The 22,899-nt window shown below is 42.7% G+C and overlaps 1 protein-coding gene across 8 annotated transcripts in view; it reads right to left on the bottom strand.

Moving 5' to 3' along the window:
- RYR3 (ryanodine receptor 3) overlaps positions 1 to 22,899 on the bottom strand; it is a 484,911-nt gene that overhangs the window by 100,466 nt on the left and 361,546 nt on the right. For 7 of the 8 annotated variants that reach the window (XM_070503827.1, XM_070503874.1, XM_070503852.1 and 4 more), the window contains exons 44-51: positions 21,717 to 21,897; positions 20,376 to 20,484; positions 17,808 to 17,928; positions 10,157 to 10,326; positions 7,633 to 7,853; positions 4,488 to 4,578; positions 2,691 to 2,831; positions 1,275 to 1,438 (exon numbers count right to left, since the gene is read on the bottom strand). In XM_070503827.1, coding sequence (XP_070359928.1) covers positions 1,275 to 1,438; positions 2,691 to 2,831; positions 4,488 to 4,578; positions 7,633 to 7,853; positions 10,157 to 10,326; positions 17,808 to 17,928; positions 20,376 to 20,484; positions 21,717 to 21,897 — 1,198 coding nt within the window. The remainder of the gene's footprint in view (positions 1 to 1,274; positions 1,439 to 2,690; positions 2,832 to 4,487; positions 4,579 to 7,632; positions 7,854 to 10,156; positions 10,327 to 17,807; positions 17,929 to 20,375; positions 20,485 to 21,716; positions 21,898 to 22,899) is intronic. The other variant, XM_070503843.1, reaches the window with a different exon arrangement.

The raw sequence follows: 22,899 nt of genomic DNA, 5'->3' as shown, positions 1-22,899 counted from the left end.
ATGACCCTGTATCCCTGCAATAAGGTCCTTTTCTGCTTAAGTTAGCCAGAGTCAGTCCCCATTACTCACATTACTTGAAGAGCCATACTGATGTCAGAGGTGTACGTGAAGAAATCAGAACTCTCAAAGTAAGACTGAACCACTCATCATTAGCACACAAGTGCTGGAGGACAGCATTGTCTCATAATGTTTATAAAAGCGTTCACGTTACCACACCACTTGTCAGCCTTCAGCACACTTACATTTTCATAGGGTGACACTCTCCAAAGTCAGCACCTGCCTTCTCTCTGGCCCCAGGCTTTTACCTCTTCCTTACAGCAGGTTCAATTCTGTTTCCCACCATCCACTCAGCTCAAGGCTCCATCTGATGGAACATGTACTTAATTTTCCCAAAGACACATTTCATACTTTATCAAAGCTGACAGCCCCTAGGAAGGGCACAGGCTATTCCTCTCATATGAGAACTACTATCACAGAGCACAAGTCCAAGGGGCTCAGATAGGATGTCCTGCTCTCCCTGCTCATTATAGGCAGTTTTGGAGCTCTTCGTTTAAAATGCACCTGGACATGAAGACTGTATGACCCACGACACATAATTATAACAGGGGCAGAACTGCCACAAGCCAAAATTGGGCACGTGTTGTCCAATATTTTGTCCATGGCCTAATCATCACCAGTGAGGTGTGCTGGAGAATCAGAGGAAGAAAGTAAAAGGTGGTAGGTTATTCTAAAGTTTCCATAACCCTTGGCACGACAAAGGGCAGGTCCGGCCTCTCAAATAAGGACCCCATGCTGTTCTGCCATCACACCCTGAGGCCTTGCTGGAGCTCAGCTGAGTGTTATTTATGGAGTTGTTTTGATGTACGACACTATTAGAACTGTACAGGCCTAATTCACAAAGACTGAAGATTTTGTCAAAAAACTCATTAATAAATTAATTGCATCATTTGTCAGGGTGGTTCTTGCAATGCTTCAGGCGACATTTATTTGTGGAGAGCGTCTATCTCTTATAACAAATAAACCAATCCCACTCTTCAAAATAGAAAGCCTAGAATATAATAATACAGTATATAATCAGATATGGATGGATTAAGCCTTCAGAAGTTGAGGACAAAATCCAGTGCCTGATGTGCCTTGCAGTGTCAAGGGAAATGATAAACAGTGTTGGCAGGAGCAAAGAAAGGGAAAGTTAAATTTCTTGCTACCTTTTGCAAGAGAAACATTGGCTATTGGGCAAAATATAAGAACCAGTTTAGAGATGATTCTGGACTCACTTCATGGTGTTGATAGGTTTGGGGTCAAAGTTGCCATCTGCATCCACGGAGACCTGTTTCTCCAATGTGGCTGAGATCCTGGTATCTAAATAATCTGGTGGCAAGGCCCCAGCTATAGCACTGAGACAAGGCAGGGCCATTCGGAAAAGATCTTGGTCATACTTCTGTGAGGAAAAACAAAGACCACATTAGTACAGAAACCGAACCATGGCCACCAGGCAGAACCATTCACCCATTAGCTGAAAAAAATAAAATGCATGCCTTTGCCCAGGTTAACCAAAATGGGGAACACGGACGCCCTTAAATACTTCCTCGTGGAAACTAAAGTATCCTTGGAGGATGAAGTGAATCTGTAAAGCCCTCAATTACCATTTGCTTTAAGTTGAAAATCTTATATCAAGGTTTAAATCAATAGTTCCCAAATAGTTAACTGTAAGAAAATCTAAGGGTTAAAGTGGTTCTTGCTAGGCCACAGAAGTCTACAAACTTGTCTGCCATAGATGGTTATAGAAATTGACCCAACCTGAGACTAGAGAGGGCATCGGAAGCTCTGCCAGGCCCCTCAGGAGCTGTTGTGGCTCATATGTTGATATCAGCAGCAGACTGCTCAATATCACATCCACTCTCTCTTGAACCCGGCTGGGAGGGAATTTCAGTCAAAGAACATGGGGTTAGGGACAGTTTTTGCTCTGCTTATTCTACACCACAGGAATAGAGGAGTAGAGAAAATCTAAGTGCAGGTGAACAACAGATGCAGCTACAAACATGCTCCAGGCTTCTGTAAGAAAATCAGACCTACACATTTTCTACCTTTAAAGCCGGCGACCTCAAAACTCTAAAACTGGGTTAAGAAGAGTGGAGGCAAATCTGAGCATTGGAACAGAATTTCAATCAGACAGTACAGTAAGGCTTGGGGTTCAGAGACCCTCAGCTTTCCTCAAGCGTCTCCTCAAACAAGGGGCTGTGAAGAACTCCCCCAGAATGGTGTAAGGTCTATAATCCCACATCCCAACAACACAGCAGAGGTCACGGCTTCTCCTCTAGGCCTGAACCTGGTAAAGGCTGGCTAACAGGGGCCAGACAGTGTTAGGGGGAAAAGAATGTGGGCAGGGGTCAATCGTCAAGACTGAATCGAGGAAATGTTTCTGTAATTTACTCAGAAAGTCGCTCTCCTATGTATCAGCTCTGAGTTCTGGTAAGGTATTCAGCTGCTCTGAGACTTTCCTCACCTGTAAGATGAGGATTAGAGTAGATCCCATTTCAGAGATTTGGGGTGAGGATGAACATAAAATGCTTGTGAAGTGCTTGGCACGGTTCCTAGCATGTGGGAAACGCTGAATAGACATTAGTTATTAGTATTCGTAGGTGCTTGGGGCATTGAGGGCCTCCCTCTTGTTCAGGAAGCACTCCCATTACCTTATGGGAGAGGGAGTCAAAAATCCCCCAGAAGAGCTTCTCGGTCAGGTGTAGCTCTTCCTCCACAGCTAGGCCGTAGCTCCCCCATCCTGAAGGCAGACAGTAATACTTCCAGCACTGTTCATAGTGATTCGTCAGCAGCTGGGAGGTTCAGCACAGCATTGCAGCGGGGGCGTGGGGTAGAGAAGATCCACAGGCAGCAACAACATGCAGGGGAGAACAAAACAGCAAGCAGCCATTACGAGAGTGAAACCAACATTTGAAACAGTTGGGTTATCCACACAGAGGCCCTCAAACACCACTGGGAACGGTCTGCTTTTGTGCTAATGAGCTCCAGCCTGAGCTAAATCTGCCTGATTAATTCTGGTACCTCCTAAGGTGCCCCTGTCAGTTACTAGGAAATGAATTGTTTCTGCTCCAAGTGAGAAAATGATACCCTCTGAAAGTAGTCACTGTGTGCTGTTTCAGCTCGTCAGAGGTGGGCAGAATTGCTTCTGAGACCTTTGCTTATAAATCTGGAAGATCCTGGGTAACGCTGATATGGGGAGAGGTTGGTGGGATGCACACTGTGGGTCTGAAGATTTTTCTCTACATTGGTTACTGTTCCTGGCTTCCTTGCCTTTCTTCTGAGCCTTCTGATGGCCCTGCTGTGTTACAGCAGTTCCACATATGGCCAGGAGAGGGGAGAAGTACACCACCAATGTTCCCATCCCAGCAGGTGGGATCCACATCCTCCAAGGAAAATCCCACTGATCTGAGAGGTAAAAGTGAGCTTATTGAGTGCTCTCAGTGATGCCTCTTTGGGAGCCAGAATCCAGCTGACAGCACCGGGCTTCTGAGGAAGCAAGGCCAAGTTGAACTCTGAAAACTGTGGTTTTCAGCTAAAGCATTTTTGGGGATTAAAACTGGGACTGTTAGGGTTAGAGAGAAGAATGGGCCTGTGGAGGGCTGTGGGGTCTCTGGCAACATACAAGCTGTTTTCCGCCTGGCATGGAGAAAGAGAATTGAACTACAGGCTCCTGGGAATTCTGTTTATCCCAGAAAAATGCTTCTTGGGATCCTTGCTTGGACTACTTCTGAAACGAAGGAAAAGTTCTGTTCAAATCACCAGGCAGAATCGTCAGGTGTGGCTGGCCACTGCTGATACTTTTGAATATGCAAATATGGCAGGTGCCTCAGAAGTAAAAGATCAAAACACTGCTCTCCTGGGGGCGCAGCTGATTCTGGGGTCCCCCCACCCAGTGCTAGTGGTACAGTGTTTGTCATTTATGAGAAAAATAGGAATGAGGCAACCAAAAAAGAAGAGGGCTCTGTGGCCTTACTTTTCCTTAATAAAGAAAAAGAAAAAAAGTAAAAAACAAAAGAGAGGATCTGTTGCAAAAGAAGAAAAAAGCACAAAACAGTATGAAATAGAAAAGGGACGCTTTAGTTTCTGCACTTAGATGAATAATCACAGGGCCTTCAAGGCTTTTTGAGATTGAAAACATTCTGAAAACCTAATTAGGGTGGGAAAGCACAAAATCCAGGTCCCTCACTAACCTCTGCTAAATAACAAGTAGCCGGTGGCAAGTCATTAAGGAAAACCGGAACAGCCAATGAGTCTAGCTGATCTACTCTCTTCAATCTGGACACTCAAGACGGGATTCGATTTTGTGGTTTGTATCTTGTCAGCCCTCAACATGAAGGAGTCAAACCCACTTCCCATGGATTTTGCTCCTGAAATTGTGAGGACATCACGTTTTACAAGGCAGTTTGCTGTGCCCTGGGCTGTGTTTCTGTAACGACGGAGAGGTTTACCTTAAGAGGCATTTTGCAGTACTCGTTGAGTTGAGGCACGTCAAAAACAAGACGTCGCAGGAGTTGCTGTAACATGGAAGGCCTCAAGTGGCTGCCATGTGGAATGAGAAAAACAGGAGGATAGAATGGAAAGAAATAAGCAAGTAACAAAGGAAGAAAGAGTGAAAGAAACACCAGCAAAAACCAAATATTAGAGCTAAGCCTCAAAACTATTAGTTCCTGAAACACAAGATCTTGGGTAAACCACGGTCAATGATAAAACACCTTAAAAACTGAGTATAGTTAAAATACAGAAAGAGGGACGTGTGGCTAATGAATTGAGAGCTACCTAAGGTTAAATTCCAACCATCATGTGACCAGATGTTCTAGGGTCTGTGCACAAACTACACCAGTCATTATGTGCAAAGAATATAACAGAAAGAAGGTGCAGCTGATTTTATAGTCATCTCTAAGGACCGACCGTCCCCTTGAACTCTGTAAAGGGAGAACCTAGAGTTGACTAGCTGCACAGGTGGAATCTGAGGCCACCTACCGGTGTGATCTGAAGGTAACATTAAGGCCCTCTGAGTTAGTATCTGATCCCTGAAATTCTCATTATTGGAATAACTTCTTTGGGTTAAACTCTGTCCTCAAAAAAAAAAAACAAAAAAAAACCGCCTTTGAAAGGCAAATGCACTAATTAGAGAACAATTCACCAAATTATCAAAGAGTTCATGGCCCTGGCATTGGGTGCAAGTGAATTCTGAGATAGAGAAAGGAGAGAGAAGCAACATGAGTTAGTCTTTATTTTTAGATTGCCAAACCTTTTAAAAACTTAGTGGAAGCTCTGGATTCTCCCCAGAGAAAAGTGCACATGCATGCACATACAATTTGGCCTACAAATTCACTTCATGACCCTTTGAATTCCTTCCACAGAAGCCTAAGGAGCCATGGAGGCAAAGTTCGTAACTAAGAAGTGAAATGTTGGAATGCCAGGAAAGAAAGCCCAGGCGGCCTCTACAAGGACAATGGACCTGAATGGATATGGACAACGAGACTTAGCAGTTTCACAACTTTTCCTAGAGCTGGCCTTGTGCTAAAAGCCCTGGAGTGAAAAAGTCAGTCAAAATATACAGCAAGTAAATGGCCTTGTCTCTGAAGGCAGTAATTATGATGTAAAATTCCTCAAATTTTCACATTGTTTAGCTAATTAGCAATATCACCTTAGGTTGACTAACTTGAATAAAATCAAGGAGTGCAATCAATCTCTATTAATTCCTGACATTAAAAATAATGAAAAATCTAGTTAAGTATCAATTTGTCTGCTCTATCTAGAGCTCAAATGGGCCAAGAGGAGGAGTGTGGAAGCCCCCAAGATATAGTATGTATTAGGGCTGTGAGCTATGTTTCTGGTTTGATGTAAAATTCTAATTTCCCTAAGGTCTGATTATTTAAAAACATTTGCAGCTAAGATCAATTTCCTCATGACCTTTTGACTAGGAATAGTGTACGCTGGGAGACAGCATCCCTTGGTTGGTTTGGTTCCTAAGATACCTGCTGAGTTCAGATCTAGCAAAAGGTAGAATTAAGATGTGCAGTTCTATTGATGGAGTTACAGCCAATTAGAGAATCCATGCTGATAGGAAGGATTTCTTTTTGTGTAAACCCATTATTTATTCCCTCAGCCACCACTGAGAAGACAAGGAGAAGCCGAGATACACAAGTAATGGGACCATTGCTCTTCCTTTTGAAGTGACAGAATGGAAACCCTAGTTATCCTATGAATTCATTGAGGCCTATAAGTGTGTTTACCAAGCTTTGTCTCTCTTCTAAGACCCATGACATCCTAATGAGCTTAATTCTCTGCCAGTTATAAAAATACTGGAATTAATGAAGTAGTGTCAGAGCACAGGGCCTGATTTTCATAGAGGATCTCAGAGGGAAACCCCTTTACAGGGCCCGAGTGGAGGCACTCTCCCACCCTCCACTCCACACCCTGGGCAACAACACAGCTTGTCCCCTAAAGTAGTTGAAGCCTGGAGGCCTTAGAAGACAGAAAGAGGGGATACAAGTTAATTTTAATACAGCATTTTAAATGTAAGGACCACTGTTACATTTGAAATATAAATGTGAGATTGCCTTTCAGCTTGATGTTCTAAAAGGAACGATCAACTGCTTCTTCCTAGGTAGCCCCAGCCCCCTACTGCACAGTCATCTCCTGTGTGATTATGAAACAACCTGTTCCACAAGAATCAGGACCATGCCCAGCTGGCCACTAAAGGTGATGCCTGCTGGTCCTGTCTTCAGAACAACCTAAAGCAGTGGTTCCCAATCTTGGCTTCATCTTGGAATCAACTGGGGAGCTACAAAAGCTAGAGGCCGGGGTCCCATCCCCAATGGTTTTCATTTTTTGGGTTGAGCCGTGGCCTGGACACTGGGGCCTTCATGTAGTAGCTCCCCAGGTGATTCTAACATGCAGCTGAGGTGGGAAACCACTGGCTTGAAACAGCAGATCCTGGTTCTGGATGTGCTGCTGAGACCTGCCATGGGAGGAGCCCTCTTCCTTTGACCCCACCAGACTGGACATAGTTTCCTGAGGATCCAAGAATTCTTGGGGTGACTTTACCCTTTGTCCTCAGTTGGATCTGATGCCCATCTGCAGAGGTGAAAACTATTGCCCTTAATTCCCCACTGGGACTGGAGTTTCCTTCTTTTCTTTGCCCCAGGCCTTGTGGGGCATCGAAGTGGGTTGCCTTGAGTCACACTTTTAGCATCTGGCCTCTGTGTAAAGGTCCACTCATTCAGAAGGGGGGAATCTGCTTCTGGCTCTATCTTAGGAACTAGAGCATTAATTCTTAGTCTGAATACTACTGGCCTGAAGGTCAGTCTCATCTCCTGGTCCACCAACCCCAGGGCTGGAGCCTGAGCTGTGCCTCCCGACTTCCTCATGGTGAGAGATGAGCCTCAAGGAAGAGGGGATCAGAAAGAGCTTGTGGCAAATGGGGGACCCAGCACATCCTATGAGGAGAGGTTTCAGTGAGGGCTGGTGTACAAGAAAGTCCTGGAAGCTTCCTCAGACTAGATGCACCAGTTTTTAGATTATACAGTTAAATGCAGCCAACATGGACACATACACAGACGTGAAGAACATGCGAGGGGTACTCACTTGCAAATGGCAAGCAAACATTCTTCTATGGTGTCCCTCTGAGCTTTGGTGAGGGAACGGCCCTTGGAAAGCCTGTATATTGTCTGTAGTGTGGAATCGATCAGCGAGGTGTAGTGTTCTGTTCCAGCAAAGAGCGGGGCGCATCTTGTGAGGAGTGGGAGCACGGCGGAACATAGGTACCTGTTCAGTGCCAGCGCCGCCTCTGTGGTGCTCAGGGAAACCTAAGGAAAGGGGATTGGGACGCTGGTTAATCTCTCCAGGAAAGCCAGAGCCAAGCTTATCCTGTGTACTGAGCTCCCATCTAGCAGGGTGGGAAGCTTACACACATCTGTGTTTCACAGCCACAGAGCGAACAACTTTCCACCTTGTCAGCAGACCTATTTCTCTTTTGCATTTTAAATGAAAAAATCAGGTTAAAAGAAAAGATAAAGAGAAGGAAAGCAAAGGCTAGCTGGCTGATCCTAACTCATTTCAAATGATCCACAGACATCCGTTCCCTTCAAAGGAAAATTCAAAACCCTTATTAAAACCAGTTGATGACCAGTCTAACCCAACATGCCTGATGTTTGCAAAGTCCGACTGCCAAGCTACCACGTGATTATTCTGGTTTTAGCTCTCTTTTCTCACCTTATGGAGACTCATAAGTTGTCCTCTTGTGATTTTGAGATGAGTAAATGGTTATAGGCTGAGCAAGCTCTCAAACTCACTGGTTTGGGGACAGTTTTACTGAGAGAAAATCAAACTCTGACCCCCATCATTTAATTTATAACCATCGTGAGCAATTTGCCATCTGGTAAATGACATGAGGGTAGAAGTCACCAAAGGAAACCTAACTCTGCACGGGAAAAAGCGTACAAGGAACAGAAACCTAGGACTTTCTCTAAAACTCTGCTGTAATTCTCACTCACATTTTCTCTCATCATTTAGACAAGTTGGATTCAAGGAAGGCCCATTTAGTGACACTAAATACAGCCAAAACATGCTTAACTGCCATCTTGGAAAAGTGCAGAACTTCAAAGGAAGCTTTGAGATCCACAGAGATTAAATATTATCATTTCCTGTGATGATCACAGACGTTATATTTGTAACACATTTTCTATAGCTTATGATTTAATAAGCTGTTTTCTTTGAACTATACACATCTCTGGGGGTTCCTATTAATTATCAAAAGTTTTTCTCCTAGAAGCTTCAGTAATCATACCAAAAGAAACAGCTTATCTTTCACATTTATCACTTTAGAAGACAGAGTTGTTAAAATAGGAAGGACAGAGCTTTGATTTCAGTGGCTTAAAAGTTTTCAAAAGAGAATGCATGAAAATGCATGTGCCGAGGAACTGAATATAAAACTTCTTTTGCTGTAAATGGTGCTTAGGCAAGCATGTGATTTGAACACCAAGTGCTAGAATAGCACCTGCTGTTTATTTGATCTACAAAAAAACCAAATGCATTGATCAGGAACCTTAGGAATGTTCCACAAGTTAAAAAACATTATTACTTTTTAAATCAAGGAATTTATAGGAAAGCTCAAAACAAAAGTAGCTGTGGAAGCATAGTTTTAATTATCCAAAAGGATCATATGCCCCTAACACATTATGGATATACCATTTCTTACCTCCATGCCACATATGGGGATGGAGTGCCTATTCAGATGGACTTTGTACTGCTTTCTATTTCTGGGTAACCCCATCCGTTTCTGTGTAACCCATTCAAATGGAATCCATCTCAGTTAAGGAATTGGCTGGCTGATCATCCACTACCAGAGCGAAGACTTCTATCTCTGTTAGACACCAGGTGGAGCCTTTGAGAAACTTCATGACTGATCTAGAAGACATGCCTCTGGTTCTCTAAAAACAACCCTAAACCGGTGAGATCCTTTTCGGACTCAAGTTGATCTAACTGGTCTTGCTCCTTGGACCCAGGACTCCTGGTGCACTGTCTCTCTGCTTAGTCCTGACTTGGGGCATCTGGCACCTATGCTCTTTAACTCTGGGGCCTCTGGTCTTGAAGGCTGTTGATGTTGGATTACTCTGCCTCACACTTGACTTCCAAACTTGGATTTGCACTTGGTCTCTTATATTGACCTTGTCACGCCCTGAGCTTCAGGCTCTCCTTCCTGATGGTCAGTGCACGTAGCTTAAGGAGTGAGAGTGGGAAGAGTATTCCTGCCTATAATGCTGCTTGGGGGTTAGGAGGGTGGTGCCACTGCTATCTAGTGGGTAGAGCCGGGGATGCTGCTAAACATCTTACAATGCACAGGATGGCCTCCCACAACAAACAGTGCCAAGGTTGAGAAACTCTGCAATAGAGGGAGCTGGATTGAACATCTGAGGTCAGGTTTATGTACATCTAAGTCTCTGGCCCAATAAATTAAGATCTTCCATTTCTTGGTACCTCTGTTTTCTCACCCTTTAAATCAAGCTACTAATATGTCATCAGTAAGTGGGTAGCAAATATTCATTTCTAAATCCAATGTTACTAGTTTAAAATGATGGGGAAAATAGTTTTGCTTCTTTTAGCCACTTACTGTATCTAGAGAGGCAGAGGCTCTTAAGTCAGGTAAAAATCCAACCTCCAGCAAGTGGAGCAGGAAAGTTTGATCCTTGATGCCATAAACACGGTCCAAGAACAGCACCATGGGTGCCTTGTGGTCAGGGCAGAAGTTGGCCGCCATGTCTGGCTCGCTGACCGACCCATCTGAAAGACACACAGAGGATGTCATTTCCCTTTTTCTATCTCCAGTCTCAAGAGGCGACACAGAGCTTGTCTGTCTACGGCTTGTTCTCCTAAACACGCAACAGGAATTTTGGAAATAATACGATATTGTGCTGGAGCCAGCTTATACTGGCTTGGAAGAGCTGATTGTAAAAATTTCAGGAATTTTGTAAGCCAGTTATAGGACATGCCCATTGTTAAAAATTAAAACTTACAGTTAAGTAAATTATATTTAAAAAGGTAATAAATACTTAAAACTTGTCACTTCCTAATTATTTTACCATAAACTATACTCCTGAGGTGATTTACATTTGTTATATTTGTATATGGGAAATACAATGCAATGGTGTGCTGTGTGCATTCTCTTTCCAACTTTGTGCTCAGTGACATCTCTTTGGCAGCTTGAAATCGGCCAACGTGAGAGCATTAACAGCACAGAAATGGGCAAATGCCAGGAATGAGGGCTTGGTTTATTGCTTTGTTGAATGATGACATAAGAAAGGGAGGGGGAAATATAAGGAAGATGAAATTTAAAAGTGTGCCATGTTTGTAGCCATTACATCATAAACAGCACAAAACCGAGGACATATTCTTCCAGTATTTAGAAGCTATTGGCTGATTTTGGTGAAATTTAGATCAGATCATCCAAGAATTCTAACTATATTTTAAGATAAAGTTTCCAAGATGAAGTAGGGGAATGCTGTGAAGAAAATAAAAATTGCTTGACTTGGAGTATAAAGATAGGATTTTGGAAGAAGATAAAAAAGAGAAACAGCTTTCGCCCTATTTACTATCTTGTTAACACCACAAACTAGGAAAGAGAGCCCCTAACTGATCAAGCTATAGTCAGAGCGTATTTAAATACTGCACTTCATAAGGCACCCTGAGAGTCGCAAGATTTAGCGTTCAGCCCAGAACCTAATTCAGCCCAGGTGTCAGTGCAGCACTCCTGGAGAGCAAGGAGGGAAGGGATTGGAGGCGGCCTGATTTTCCTCCCCTGAGCACCAGGCGGAGCTGGATCTGAACAGCTGAGGCTGAATTAATCTCTCAGACACACTTGGTGTTCTGAAGAACATTATTTTTACGGGATATCAATGAGTGTTTTGTGATCAAAAAGCCTCGGAAACAGTGAGTTCAACATTTATTTTCTTTATCACACATTTCTCAGAGGCTTTTATAATCTTAAAGATCTTCATGAAGTTATAAAAATGTGATATATTCAAGAGTGATGTCACCAAGATCGGGGAGTGGGAGACCACAGCCTCTGTCCTTCCACTAAGACCAGCAATTACATAAATATACACGTAGATAAGGAGAACAGATTGGTGGTTACCAGAGGGAAAGGGGGGGTGGCAAAAGGGGTAAAGGGGCACATATGTATGGTGATGGATGGAAACGAAACTATTGGTGGTGAACAGGATGCAGTCTGTATAGAAGCTGAAATATAATAATGTACATCTGAAATTTACACAATGTTATAAACCAATGTGACCTCAGTAAAATAATTAAAAACAAACAACCAAACAAAAAAACCCAATTACAAAGCTATCCATGAGCAAAAACAGCTCTGGGAGAGCCCAGGAGTCCACTTAGGAAACTTCAGCAACACCGTGGAACAAAACCCCTGAGAATAAGCACACAGAAAGGGAAGGAAAAACAGCTTCATTCTGCCCGCACCTTCCAGGCCAGTAACACTCAGTGCTAAGAAGGAACTCCTCAGCTGGAATAGTTCCCCTTGCAGGGAAGGGAGAGTGGGGTGAGTGACAGCTTCTCCAGCTTTTTAGTGCACTCTGTGAAGGGCCAACTTTGGTTTCACCACACCCAGAGACTGGCAAAGCTGAGATGTCTGGGAACAAGGAAGAAGGATAGTGGCTACCAGTATCGGCCATGCAGCAGGAATGACCATGGTTCCCAGTGACCTGCTATGCTGAGGACCCAGAAGCTTTCACTGCTGAAGAAACCAAGGGCCAGTACAACCACCACAAAACTGCAGCAGATTTCACTGGTTTTTGCCCCACAGGTTTTCATGTTCACAGATGCCCAACCACCTGAGTCTCACCCCACAGCCTCCCCACCAACAGCTGGAACCCAGGATCTGCACTGGCAGCCAGCCCCAGACTCCATGGCGGTGCAAGATGCTGCCTAGATCCTTGTGGCTCATCCCCATTGCCATGTGCGCTCTCAGAGCTAGCCACTCCAGCTGTGCACCTGCACGCTGCCATCCCAACTACCATCACTGGCCTCCACTGCTGTGTGTGTACCCACAGTAAGACCCTGCAGCCACAGGAGTGCATACTGGCCGGCAGGATCTCCACTGCTGCTAGTGCACCCATAGTTGGACCTGGTCTTTGCTGTTGGCCCTGTCCCTCACCACTACATGTGTGCCTGCAATTGGCTTCTGCCACACAAAGGCACATGCAGCTGGTCCCTGCAGCCAAGTGTGTGCATACCACTGGCTCCAGCCACCACCACTACCTGCACTGGTCCCCAGTTGCTAGACCTAGAGTCACGGCTGAGGACCCCAACAGCCCTGGTAGCCACTGAGGACCCCTGACAGCACTTGTCAAGGACTACGCAGTTGTCAATGTTGTGGATCCTTGTGGCCTGAGCTGACAAGACATTATGCCCCTTCTGGACCCAAAGCTGTCAAACACTCCTGCATTTGGTGCCCTGCACCACTAGACTTGGCGTCATAGCAAGCTTTAGTGTACCTCACCTGAAGGTGGAGGTCTTTCCTTACCCAAGTCAGTCCATAAAGTCTGGAAAAGCTGATTGCTTCTTCAAATGCACAGATACCTCTGCAAGGCTACAGGGATCACAAAGAATAAGGGAAACACGACACCACAAAAGGAGCACAGTAAACTTCTAGTGCCTGACCCCAAAGAAATGGAAATACAGGAATTGCCTGACAAAGAATTGAAAATAATTATTCTAAAGATGCTCAGAGAGCTAAAAGATAACACAAATAAACGATTTAATGATATGAAGAAAACAAAACAACAACAAAAGGAGAAGTTCAACATAGAGATAGAAAACATAAAAAAGAATGAAAAAGAAGTTTTGGAGCTGAAGAATACAGCGACTAATAGAAGAATTCAATGGAGAGCTTCAACAGCACAGTGGACCAAGCAGAAGAATCACTGAACTCAAAGAAAGACCATTTTAAATTCCCCAGTAAGAGGAACAAAAAGAAAAAAAAGTGAAAGGGAATGAAGAAAGCCTACAGGACTTATGGGACACCATTAACAGAAACAATCTACACATCACGGAAGTCCCAGAAGAGAGGAAGAAAGAGGCAGAAAGCTATTTGAAGAAGTAATGGCTGAGAACTTCTCAAACACGGGGAGATATTTGGATATTCAAGTTCATGAAGCTAATAGGTCACTCCGAAATTTCAATCCAAAATAATCTTCTTCAAGACACATTATAATAAAACTGTCTAAAATCAAAGATAAAGAGAATTTTAAAAGCAGCAAGACAAAAAAATTCTCTCATCTAAGGGAACCCCCATAAGGCTACCAGCAGATTTCTCAGCAGAAAGTTTGCAGGTCAGAAGAGAGTGGGATGATACAGTCAAAGTGCTGAAAGAAAAACCTGCCAACCAAGAATATTTTATGCAACCAAGAATATCGGAAATGAAGGTGAAATAAATACTTTCCCAAACAAACAAAAGCTGAGGGAATTCACCACCACTAGATTTGCCTTACAAGAAATGCTGAAAGGAGTTCCTCAAGCTGAAATGAAAGGATGCTAATTAATAACATGAAAACATATGAAATATACAACACACTGTTAAAGATAAGTATATAGTCAGATCCAGAATGGTCTAATACTGTAAGGAAGGAAATAAGAAAGAGCAGAGCAGAAATAAATGAAACAGAATAGAAAACAAAATGATCAACAAAACTAACAGCTGAATTTTTGAAAAGATAAAATTGACAAGCCTTTATTAGACTTATCAAGAAAGGGAGAAAACTCAAATAAAATTATAAATGAAAGAAATGTTACAACTGATACCACACAAATACAAAGGATCATAAAAATGATCTTATTCTTATGAATATTTATATGTCAATAATTGGACAACCTAGAAGAAATGGATAAAATCCTGAAACATACAACCTAGTGAGAATGAATCATGAAGAAATAGAAAATCTGAACAGACCAATAATGAGTAAAGAGATTGAATCAGTAATCAAAAACCTCTCCCCAAAGAAAAGCCTAGGAACAGATGACTTCACAGCTGAATTCTACCAAACATTTCAAGAAGTATTAATACTAACCCTTCTCAAACTCCTCCAAAAAACTGAAGAGGAGGGGACACTTCTAAACTCATTTTATGAGGCCAGCATTACCCTGATACTAAAACCATATAAGGATACTGAAAGAAAACTACAGGCTAATATCCCTGATGAATACAGATGCAAAAATTCTTAACAAAATATAAGCAAACCAAATTCAACAGTCCATTAGAAAGGATCATGCACCATGATCAAGTGGGATTCATACCTGGGATACAAGAATGGTTCAGCACATGCAAATCAATAAATGTGATCTATCACATTAATAGAATGAAAGACAAAAGTCATATGATCATCTCAATAGATACAAAAAAAGCACTTGACGAAATTCAACATCCTTTCATGATAAAGAAATTCTTGACAAATTTGGTATAGAAGGAACATACCTCCACATCATGAAGACCATATATGACAAACACACAGCTAACATCATGCTCAACAGTGAAAGGCTGAAAGCTTTCCCTCTAAGATGAAGGTCAAGATAAGGGTGCCCCACTCTCACCACTCCTATTCAACATAGTACCAGAAGTCCTAGTCAGAGAAATTAGGCAAGAAAAAGAAATAAAAGGCATCTAAGTCAGAAAGGAAAAAGTAAAATTGTCTCTGTTTGTTGATGACATGATCTTGTATATAGAAAATCCAAGTCTCCACCAAAAATTGTTAGAACTAATAAGCAAGTTCAGTAAAGTTCCAGGATATAAAATAAGCACATAAAAATCAGTTGTGTTTCTATCCACTAACAATGAATTATCTGAAAAAGAAATTTCAAAAAAATCCCATTTACAATAGCATCAAAAACAATAAAATACCTAGGAATAAATTTAACCAAGGATGTGAAATATTTATACATCAAAAACTATAAGACACTGATGAAAGAAAATGAAGAAATGAATAAGTGGAAAAAATCCTATGTTCATGAATCAGAAGAGTTAATACTGTTAAAGCGTCCATACTACCCAAAGCCATCAGTGAATTCAGTGCAATCCCAAGAAAATTCTAATGTCATTTTTCACAGAAATACAAAAAATAATCCTAAAATTTGTATGGCAACACAAAATACCCTGAATAGCCAAAGCAATCTTGAGAAAGAACAAAGCTGAAGGCACTACACTTCCTGATTTCACACTATATTACAAAGCTATAGCAATCAAAACAGTATGGTATTGGCGTAAAAACAGACACATAGACCAATGGAACAGAACTGAGAGACCAGAAACAAACCCACACATAAATGGTCAACTAATACTTGACAAGGAAGCCAAAAATACTCAATGGAGAAAGGATAATTTCTTCAACAAAAGATATTGGGAAAACTGGATATGCACATGCAAAAGAATGAAATTGGACCCTTATCTTACACCACTCACAAAAGTTAACTTGAAATGGAATAAAGACTTAAATGTAAGACTGGAAACTGTAAAATTCCTGGAAGAAGACATAGGGGTAAGCTCCTTGACATTGGTCTTGGTGATGATTTTTTGGATATGACACCAAAAGCATAAGCAACAAATGAAAAAGTCATTAAGTGGGACTACATCAAACTAAAAAGCTTCTGTACAGCTAAAGACACAATCAACAAAATGAAAAGGCGACCTATAGAAGGGGATAAAGTACTTGCAAACCATCTATCTGACAAGGAGTTACTATCCAAGATATATAAGGAACTCATACTACTCAATAGCAAAAAATCCCAAATAATCCAATTAAAAAATGGGCAAAGGACCTGAATCTACACTTTTCCAAAGAAGACATGCAAATGGCTAACACGTACATGAAAAGGTGCTCAACATCACTCATCATCAGGGAAATGTAGATCAAAACCACAATGAGATATCACCTCACATCTATTAGAATGGCTATCATCAAAAAGACAAGAGATAAGAATTGCTGGCAAGGATGTGGAGAAAAGGGAGCCCTTGTGTGTCGTTGGTGTACACACACACACACACACACACGGAGAAATATTATTTAGCCATAATAAAGAAGGAGACTCTGCCATTTGCAACAACAAAATGGACCCTGAGGGCATTATGCTAAGTGAAATAAGTCAGACAGAGAAAGACAAATATTGTATGATCTCAGTTATATATAGAATCTAAAAACACTGAACTCATAGAAACAGAGAGCAGGCTGATGGTTACCAGGGGTTGGAGGAGGTAAGGGAGATGTTGGTCAAAGGGTACAAACTTTCAGGTATAAGATGAATAAGTAATTGGGGACCAAATGCACAGCATGTTGACAATAGCCAACAATATTGTACTGTATACATGAAAGTTGCTATGAGAATAGAACTTAAATATTCTCACCTAAAAATAACAAAAACAGTAATTACGTAAGGTGAAGAATGTGTTAACTAACCTTATTGTAAAACATTTTGCAATATATATGTGTATCAAATCATCACATTGTACACCTTACATTATGTTACATGTCAATTGTATCTCAACGAAAATGGAAAAAATGTGGTATATTCCACAGCACTTCTCAAACTTATGTGACTCCAAACTCCTTGTTAACATCTACACCAATTAATATTTCCTACAGAAACGTTCCATGGAACACCAGTTCTGGAACGCTGTACAGAGTCATGCTATCTTTTCAATTCCTCCATCTGCCAGGAGGAAACCGCCTGCATAGCAGGTGGAGTGACATGGAGAAACAGAATGCTTTTGAGAGAGTATAAGTTTGGTAAAGTTAACATTGACTGATGCCAAATGTCACAAGAGGCATTGGGGGGAAAAACTCTTTATGCTCCATGGCTGCGAGGTACAGAGGACCGTGGCGGAAGGGTGTCTGTACCAGGCCCTAGCCTTCTGCTGCTCCAGCTGGCTGCACAATCTGGGAACACAGAGGCAAAGGAGAAGGCAGGCTGTGGTGAGAGTTTCATTGGTCCCATTCCATCAGCCTCCTTCCAGAGGGTTAGAGTTCAGAAGACTGCGAGGTCTGGACTATCCGTATTTATGGGACAGGAGTTGGGGAGCTACTGTCTCCCCACGCAGTAGCTGGCTGGAGCCAGGAAGAGAGAATTCATCATCAGAAAAAGAGCAAGACACCTGGCCTGTGCAGCCTGCCCTGCAAGTCGGAGCTTGTAAGGAGCGCTGTGCTGGTGGACAGTCCTGCCCCTGAGCGAGTGGCCCCTGGGCCTTCAGCAGCTTCCCTTACCTTTGTTCAGGGATGGCAGTTTCAAGGGGATGCTGATGATCCCAACCAAGTCTTCGGTGGGGACCAGGGAGCGCAGGATTGACCTGATCCGGATGGCTTCCCCCTTTCCTGTCTGGATAAGCTGCAATGCAGGGTCGGAGAGTAAGATAAAGGAATCTCCCACACCCCTGCTCCACCCACCTCCAAACCTCTGGCAATAAAATGGTTTTCTCTGGGGGGGTGGGTACACTTACTTCTATGTTTCCCTAATTGCTCCAGACACCTGTAGCCACAGGGAAAAAGAAGACCTTTCTCCTGATTTTCTAGAAGACGTGCTACGGAGGGAATAACTCTGACCAAGAAGAGCAACTGGACTCCTTTGCTGGGTTACATCGGTCATGCAGTTCGTGTATTACGTCTCAGCAGTAATTGTGGAGCCTATTGGTGAGTCTCAGTGTGACAGCAACATCAGGAGCTTTCAGTGGCCACGACACAAATGTTGACAACGTGGCCACAATTTCAGACTCCAGAATTCTGCTACACATAGAAATGACTTATGAAGTTCAGTTTCCTAAAAGTTTGACTAACGCTGGGACGTGGGCAGGCAAGAGGGGTGTCGAGTATGTCAGAGTGAACTTGAGCATCTTAGTGGAGTTATCCCGGGACGGATAACCTGATCCGTACAGCCACGGATGGGCCAACCAGCACGGACAGGGGCACGTTCTCCTGCATGTGGGGCAGCAGGTATGCTTCTGGGCTTGGGCCCTCAGCCAGGAACTGAACTGTCACAACCTCGGAATTGAATCTACCCCAGGTCAGCTGGATGGCATGCTGGGCTACAACGCTTGAAGGATCCAGGGAAAGGAGAATGCCTGTGTGCTGATCCTACCTGCCTCCTCTCATTCCTGTGAGCAGAGGGGAGGCTGTCAGTGATCATGGCATCTGCCCCCACTCCCCACACACAGAACAAGGGCCCAGGGGAGGGGATGTTGGGCCAGAGGCGCACTAAGCAAGGGAGAAACGCCTTCCCAGATGGGGCTCTGATGGCTTAGCTATCCCATGCTGCCTGTCTTCCTGAGAACAAGCAAACTGTATAACTTGCTTTCCAAAGTGATGATAGGTAATGAGGGGAACAGACCTCCCCCAAGACTGAAAAACTAGGGTTTTTCTCTGGTTCCCTTTCAAGTTTCCTTTATTTGTTTAAAGGCACAGATGGGTCTATGTGGGTAAAGCTGTTTTATCTCAGTAGGAACAAGAATCCTGAGTTACAAATTCTAATCAGCCTCCCTTTTCAAGATTTAGACCTTCTTCTAGCCACAGTACTTTTAGCCTAGATTCTTCCACGGTTTCCCTTAATACTTGCTGATGGATTTGGAAATAGGCTAGATTGTGTATTTGACAAGACCATGACATACCTGAGGAGAGATGAGAGTGGATGCTTTAATGCAGTGTCTTTCAAACTACAGGTCAAGACCAAATAGTGGGTTAGTGGGTTGTGGCTGGCATTAAAAAGCATGAAATAGATTAGTATAGAATAGAAAATAATAGAGTGCAGTATCTGTAGAAAGGGTAAATTTTGTTTCCAGAATATATATATACCAGGGTGCAAAGTAAATTATACTTCTTACTATGGTCAAAACAATTTTTTTTGTTCAAAAAGTGTGAAAGCCACTACTTTAATGGGTTCTGACTTTCATTAGTATTAAAAAAATACAACACATCCACTGTTAACTTTGCGGTGGCCAAATACACAATCTCATCTATACCAGACAGCACTGTTTATATCAATCCAATCTGCATTGTAAGTGCTTTGGGAGATGCTTTGGAATAATCCAAAGGCAGTGAGCTCTGCAGATGGAGGCAGGCAGGCACCTGAGCCCTGAACGAACAAATCAAATAGTTCTTTTAAAGAATTACCAAGTATTTTTTTTAATATAAAAGGCTATCTTTTCTGTTTTCATGTAAGAAGTAATATCTCCTCTCTCACATACGATATGTGAGAACTTATGTGCAATAAGGTCAATCTCTCTCAACCCCCTGCAGAGGTGAAAAAGGGTACAGGAAGAGCACAACTTTTTAGTTCAAAACTGGAAGTCTGAGAAGACATCCCATAAAAATAGAATCATCCTTTTTGAACGTCTGCAAAGCTTACATCTGGGAAATAATCAAAATGAACCATGGGAACAGACTACCTTCCTGGTGCCTAACACCGTGGTCATCAAGAAAAGGTTTTCCACGTGGAGTGCTCTTGTGGCCACAAACAAGAAACAAGTTGGTCACATTTTGACCAAATTGAGGCACACAGAAACATAATTTTGGGAGGTTTTCAAAACAGAATATGAAGAGGATATGCCTTATTAGTGTCACAGAGAAATCATACAACACAGGGATTTGCGCAGGAGTCACTCCTTAGAAAGCTGTCGAATCAGGCACCAGAGATAGAAACTACTTTTGATGTTAGCTAAAAGGAACTGAGAGAAAGGCATGTTAGCAAATGACAGAGACAGAAGAAGAAATTACATTCAGGAACTCTACAGTGTTCTTGGTTCAAGTCCCTCAAGGTTGCTCTCTGGGAACTCTGTCACTTACGTGCATTTCAGGAGCACAGCGGCCCAGCAGATCTATAAGAGCCGAATAAAAGGACATAATCGCATTGCCCATGTGCACGATCTCGTCATCTTCAGCATCCTCCACGCTGCTGAGAGAGAACCAACACAGGGAGGCGTGACGAAGCCTGGCAGGTGTGGCCATGTTATTACACATGATATGGAAATACCTATTCTGCTTGTCCTGGGAATCACGCATCTTTTCCATTGGATACCTTCTTTGCCTCCAGAAATTAACAAGGTGGTTTTACTCACAAGCTCAAAGAACTGAAGTATTTGTCTGTGACATTCCTAGGGTCCCATGAACTTTAAGGCATGAGTACTGACATGAGCTGATCCTGCAGACGACACATACTCATGGAACAGCACAGTAATCCCCAAAGCTCTTACCAACCATTCATTTCCTTTTCCTTCCTGAACATTCATTCCCTTTTTCTTCCATTCACAATGGACAAGGAGTCAGGAGGGCCGAGTCCATGCCCTGGCTCTGCTGCTAACAAGCTATCCGACCCTGGGCCTCAGTTTTTCTCATGTTAAATGAGGAAGTTGGGACAGCTTATATTTTGGGTTCTTTCTAACTCTACCAGATCACATACCGGAACTAATGATGAAAAAAAAAAAGCCAACTGGCTGGAGAGTTACCTCTGCTGGGTTATACCCCTCCTCAAGATTCTGGAGTCTAATCTAGAGGCCGTGATAAAAGAAAGGGAATGCTTACAAGACGTGACAAGGGGAAAGTCACAAGGCAAGCCGCTAATGCACCAACTACATTCCCTAACCTTTAAATACCAAGATTATGAATGCTGTGGTTTTTCACATTCTGCAGCTCTCTTTTTCACCTCAGGAATCAAATCAAAACACTGTAAGAAGAGGAAGTGGAGGGTACTATCTCTTTTTAAAAGTGAAGTATGAGATGAGACACCAAGGTTTAAAATACTGAAGGGAACTGGCTGGAGTTAGACAATGCCTGTAACCTTGTGGGTCCAGGCCCTTTAGCCTCTAGTACAACTTCCTCCTGTGGTGATGCTGTAGGGAGATGCAGTTGGCTAAAAGAGCTTGCCGACTTCATGATTTCCCAATTGTCCTGAGTGGAGTAGGAGAAATGGAAGTGAGTGAAGGTGATACTGATCTCTAGGCTTACTGGGAGAGTCAAGACAACAGCGTGCTTGACAAAGTGATTTAAAATGTTTTAACCACAACTGTAAAACACCTGTGCGTCCTTTACCAGGGGAAGTTATTGACACTTCCATTATGATCCCTGCACTGACAATATTTGGGAGCTCACCAAGCATATTGGTGCCAGAAGGCAACTCCATTCACTTACACTTCTCTCTTGTATCCCTGAGAGGGGAGGTCGAGGGCTGGGTTCTCAGAGATCTTGATGGCACCCTGCATGGCTGCCAACAGACCGTTTCCCCCTTCACCCCGCAGCGCCGGGCCAAAGCACTCTGGGCGTCTGATGAGCAGCTTGACCACGACACTAGCATTCTCTTCCACACTTTCACCTAAGGAAAAGAGCCATTGTTACCTTCTCATTGGAAAGGACAACCCCAGAATTTATTGCTAACTGACGAGGCTAGAAGAACAGTATTTGATTGAGCTTGTCACTCACTCTTAGCTGGTAACAGTGATGGAGACAAAGGTGAGCTTTGATAAATTAGGTCGGAATCCACTTACTCGAAGAACTACAATTAACCAATATAGAACAGAATCTTACTTTTCAGTTCAGGATTTTGTGCAGCTCAGATTATTTCATTATATTTAGGTCCTCAGAGGGCAAGAAATACACTACGGAGTCTGCCACAGATTACTGACTAATTCACAAGTGACAGAGAATAAAAGAACTTTACATCTTTAGTAACTCCATGACTGGTGCTTAAAAGGTATTTCCTTCCTTCCTTTAACTTCCTTAAAAGTTATAATGGTAACTTGAGCTGGTGTGCCTCAATTAACATCTGGAGAAGTGACATGTTAGCTCCTGAGCTGTATCCTCACAGAGTCGAATACACGCCCCAGAACAACCAGGTTTGTGTGGATGTACCTCAGGGTATTTCTGAAATCATTTATCCAGGTGAAAACCTACTTGGTAAAGTTGTCTTAGTTATTCCTAAAATAGCTCTGTAGAAAGTTAAGGTTGGAGAATTGTATTCTGCTGGTGTTTCTCTTTGGAAGAACCACAGACAACTAAGACAGGGTATTATTTCCTGAAGAAGTGATTAAGCAGGGGAACTGTCACATGTAGACAGGGATAGCCAATGCCTGTCAGAGCCAAGACTTCGAGTCAAAAGCAGTTTCACCGCTTGTTTAAACAACTTCATAAAACAAACTTTGTCTCAGATGAAATCTTAATTTGTGTCTGAGAACTTATTCCTGGACTAAGACTCAAAGACAAGACTTTTTTAATATTGTCTGCTGGATGAAGTCTGAAGAAAAACTTTTCTACGAAATCATTAGATATTTCTTGGAGGATTCAGCTATATAATAGAGGATGCATCCTGATAAACTGT

Source organism: Equus asinus, chromosome 2 (genome assembly GCF_041296235.1).
Source record: "Equus asinus isolate D_3611 breed Donkey chromosome 2, EquAss-T2T_v2, whole genome shotgun sequence".
Lineage (NCBI taxonomy): Eukaryota > Metazoa > Chordata > Mammalia > Perissodactyla > Equidae > Equus > Equus asinus.
Note: the sequence above shows the minus strand (reverse complement) of the source record. Positions and strands in the feature narration are given on the sequence as shown.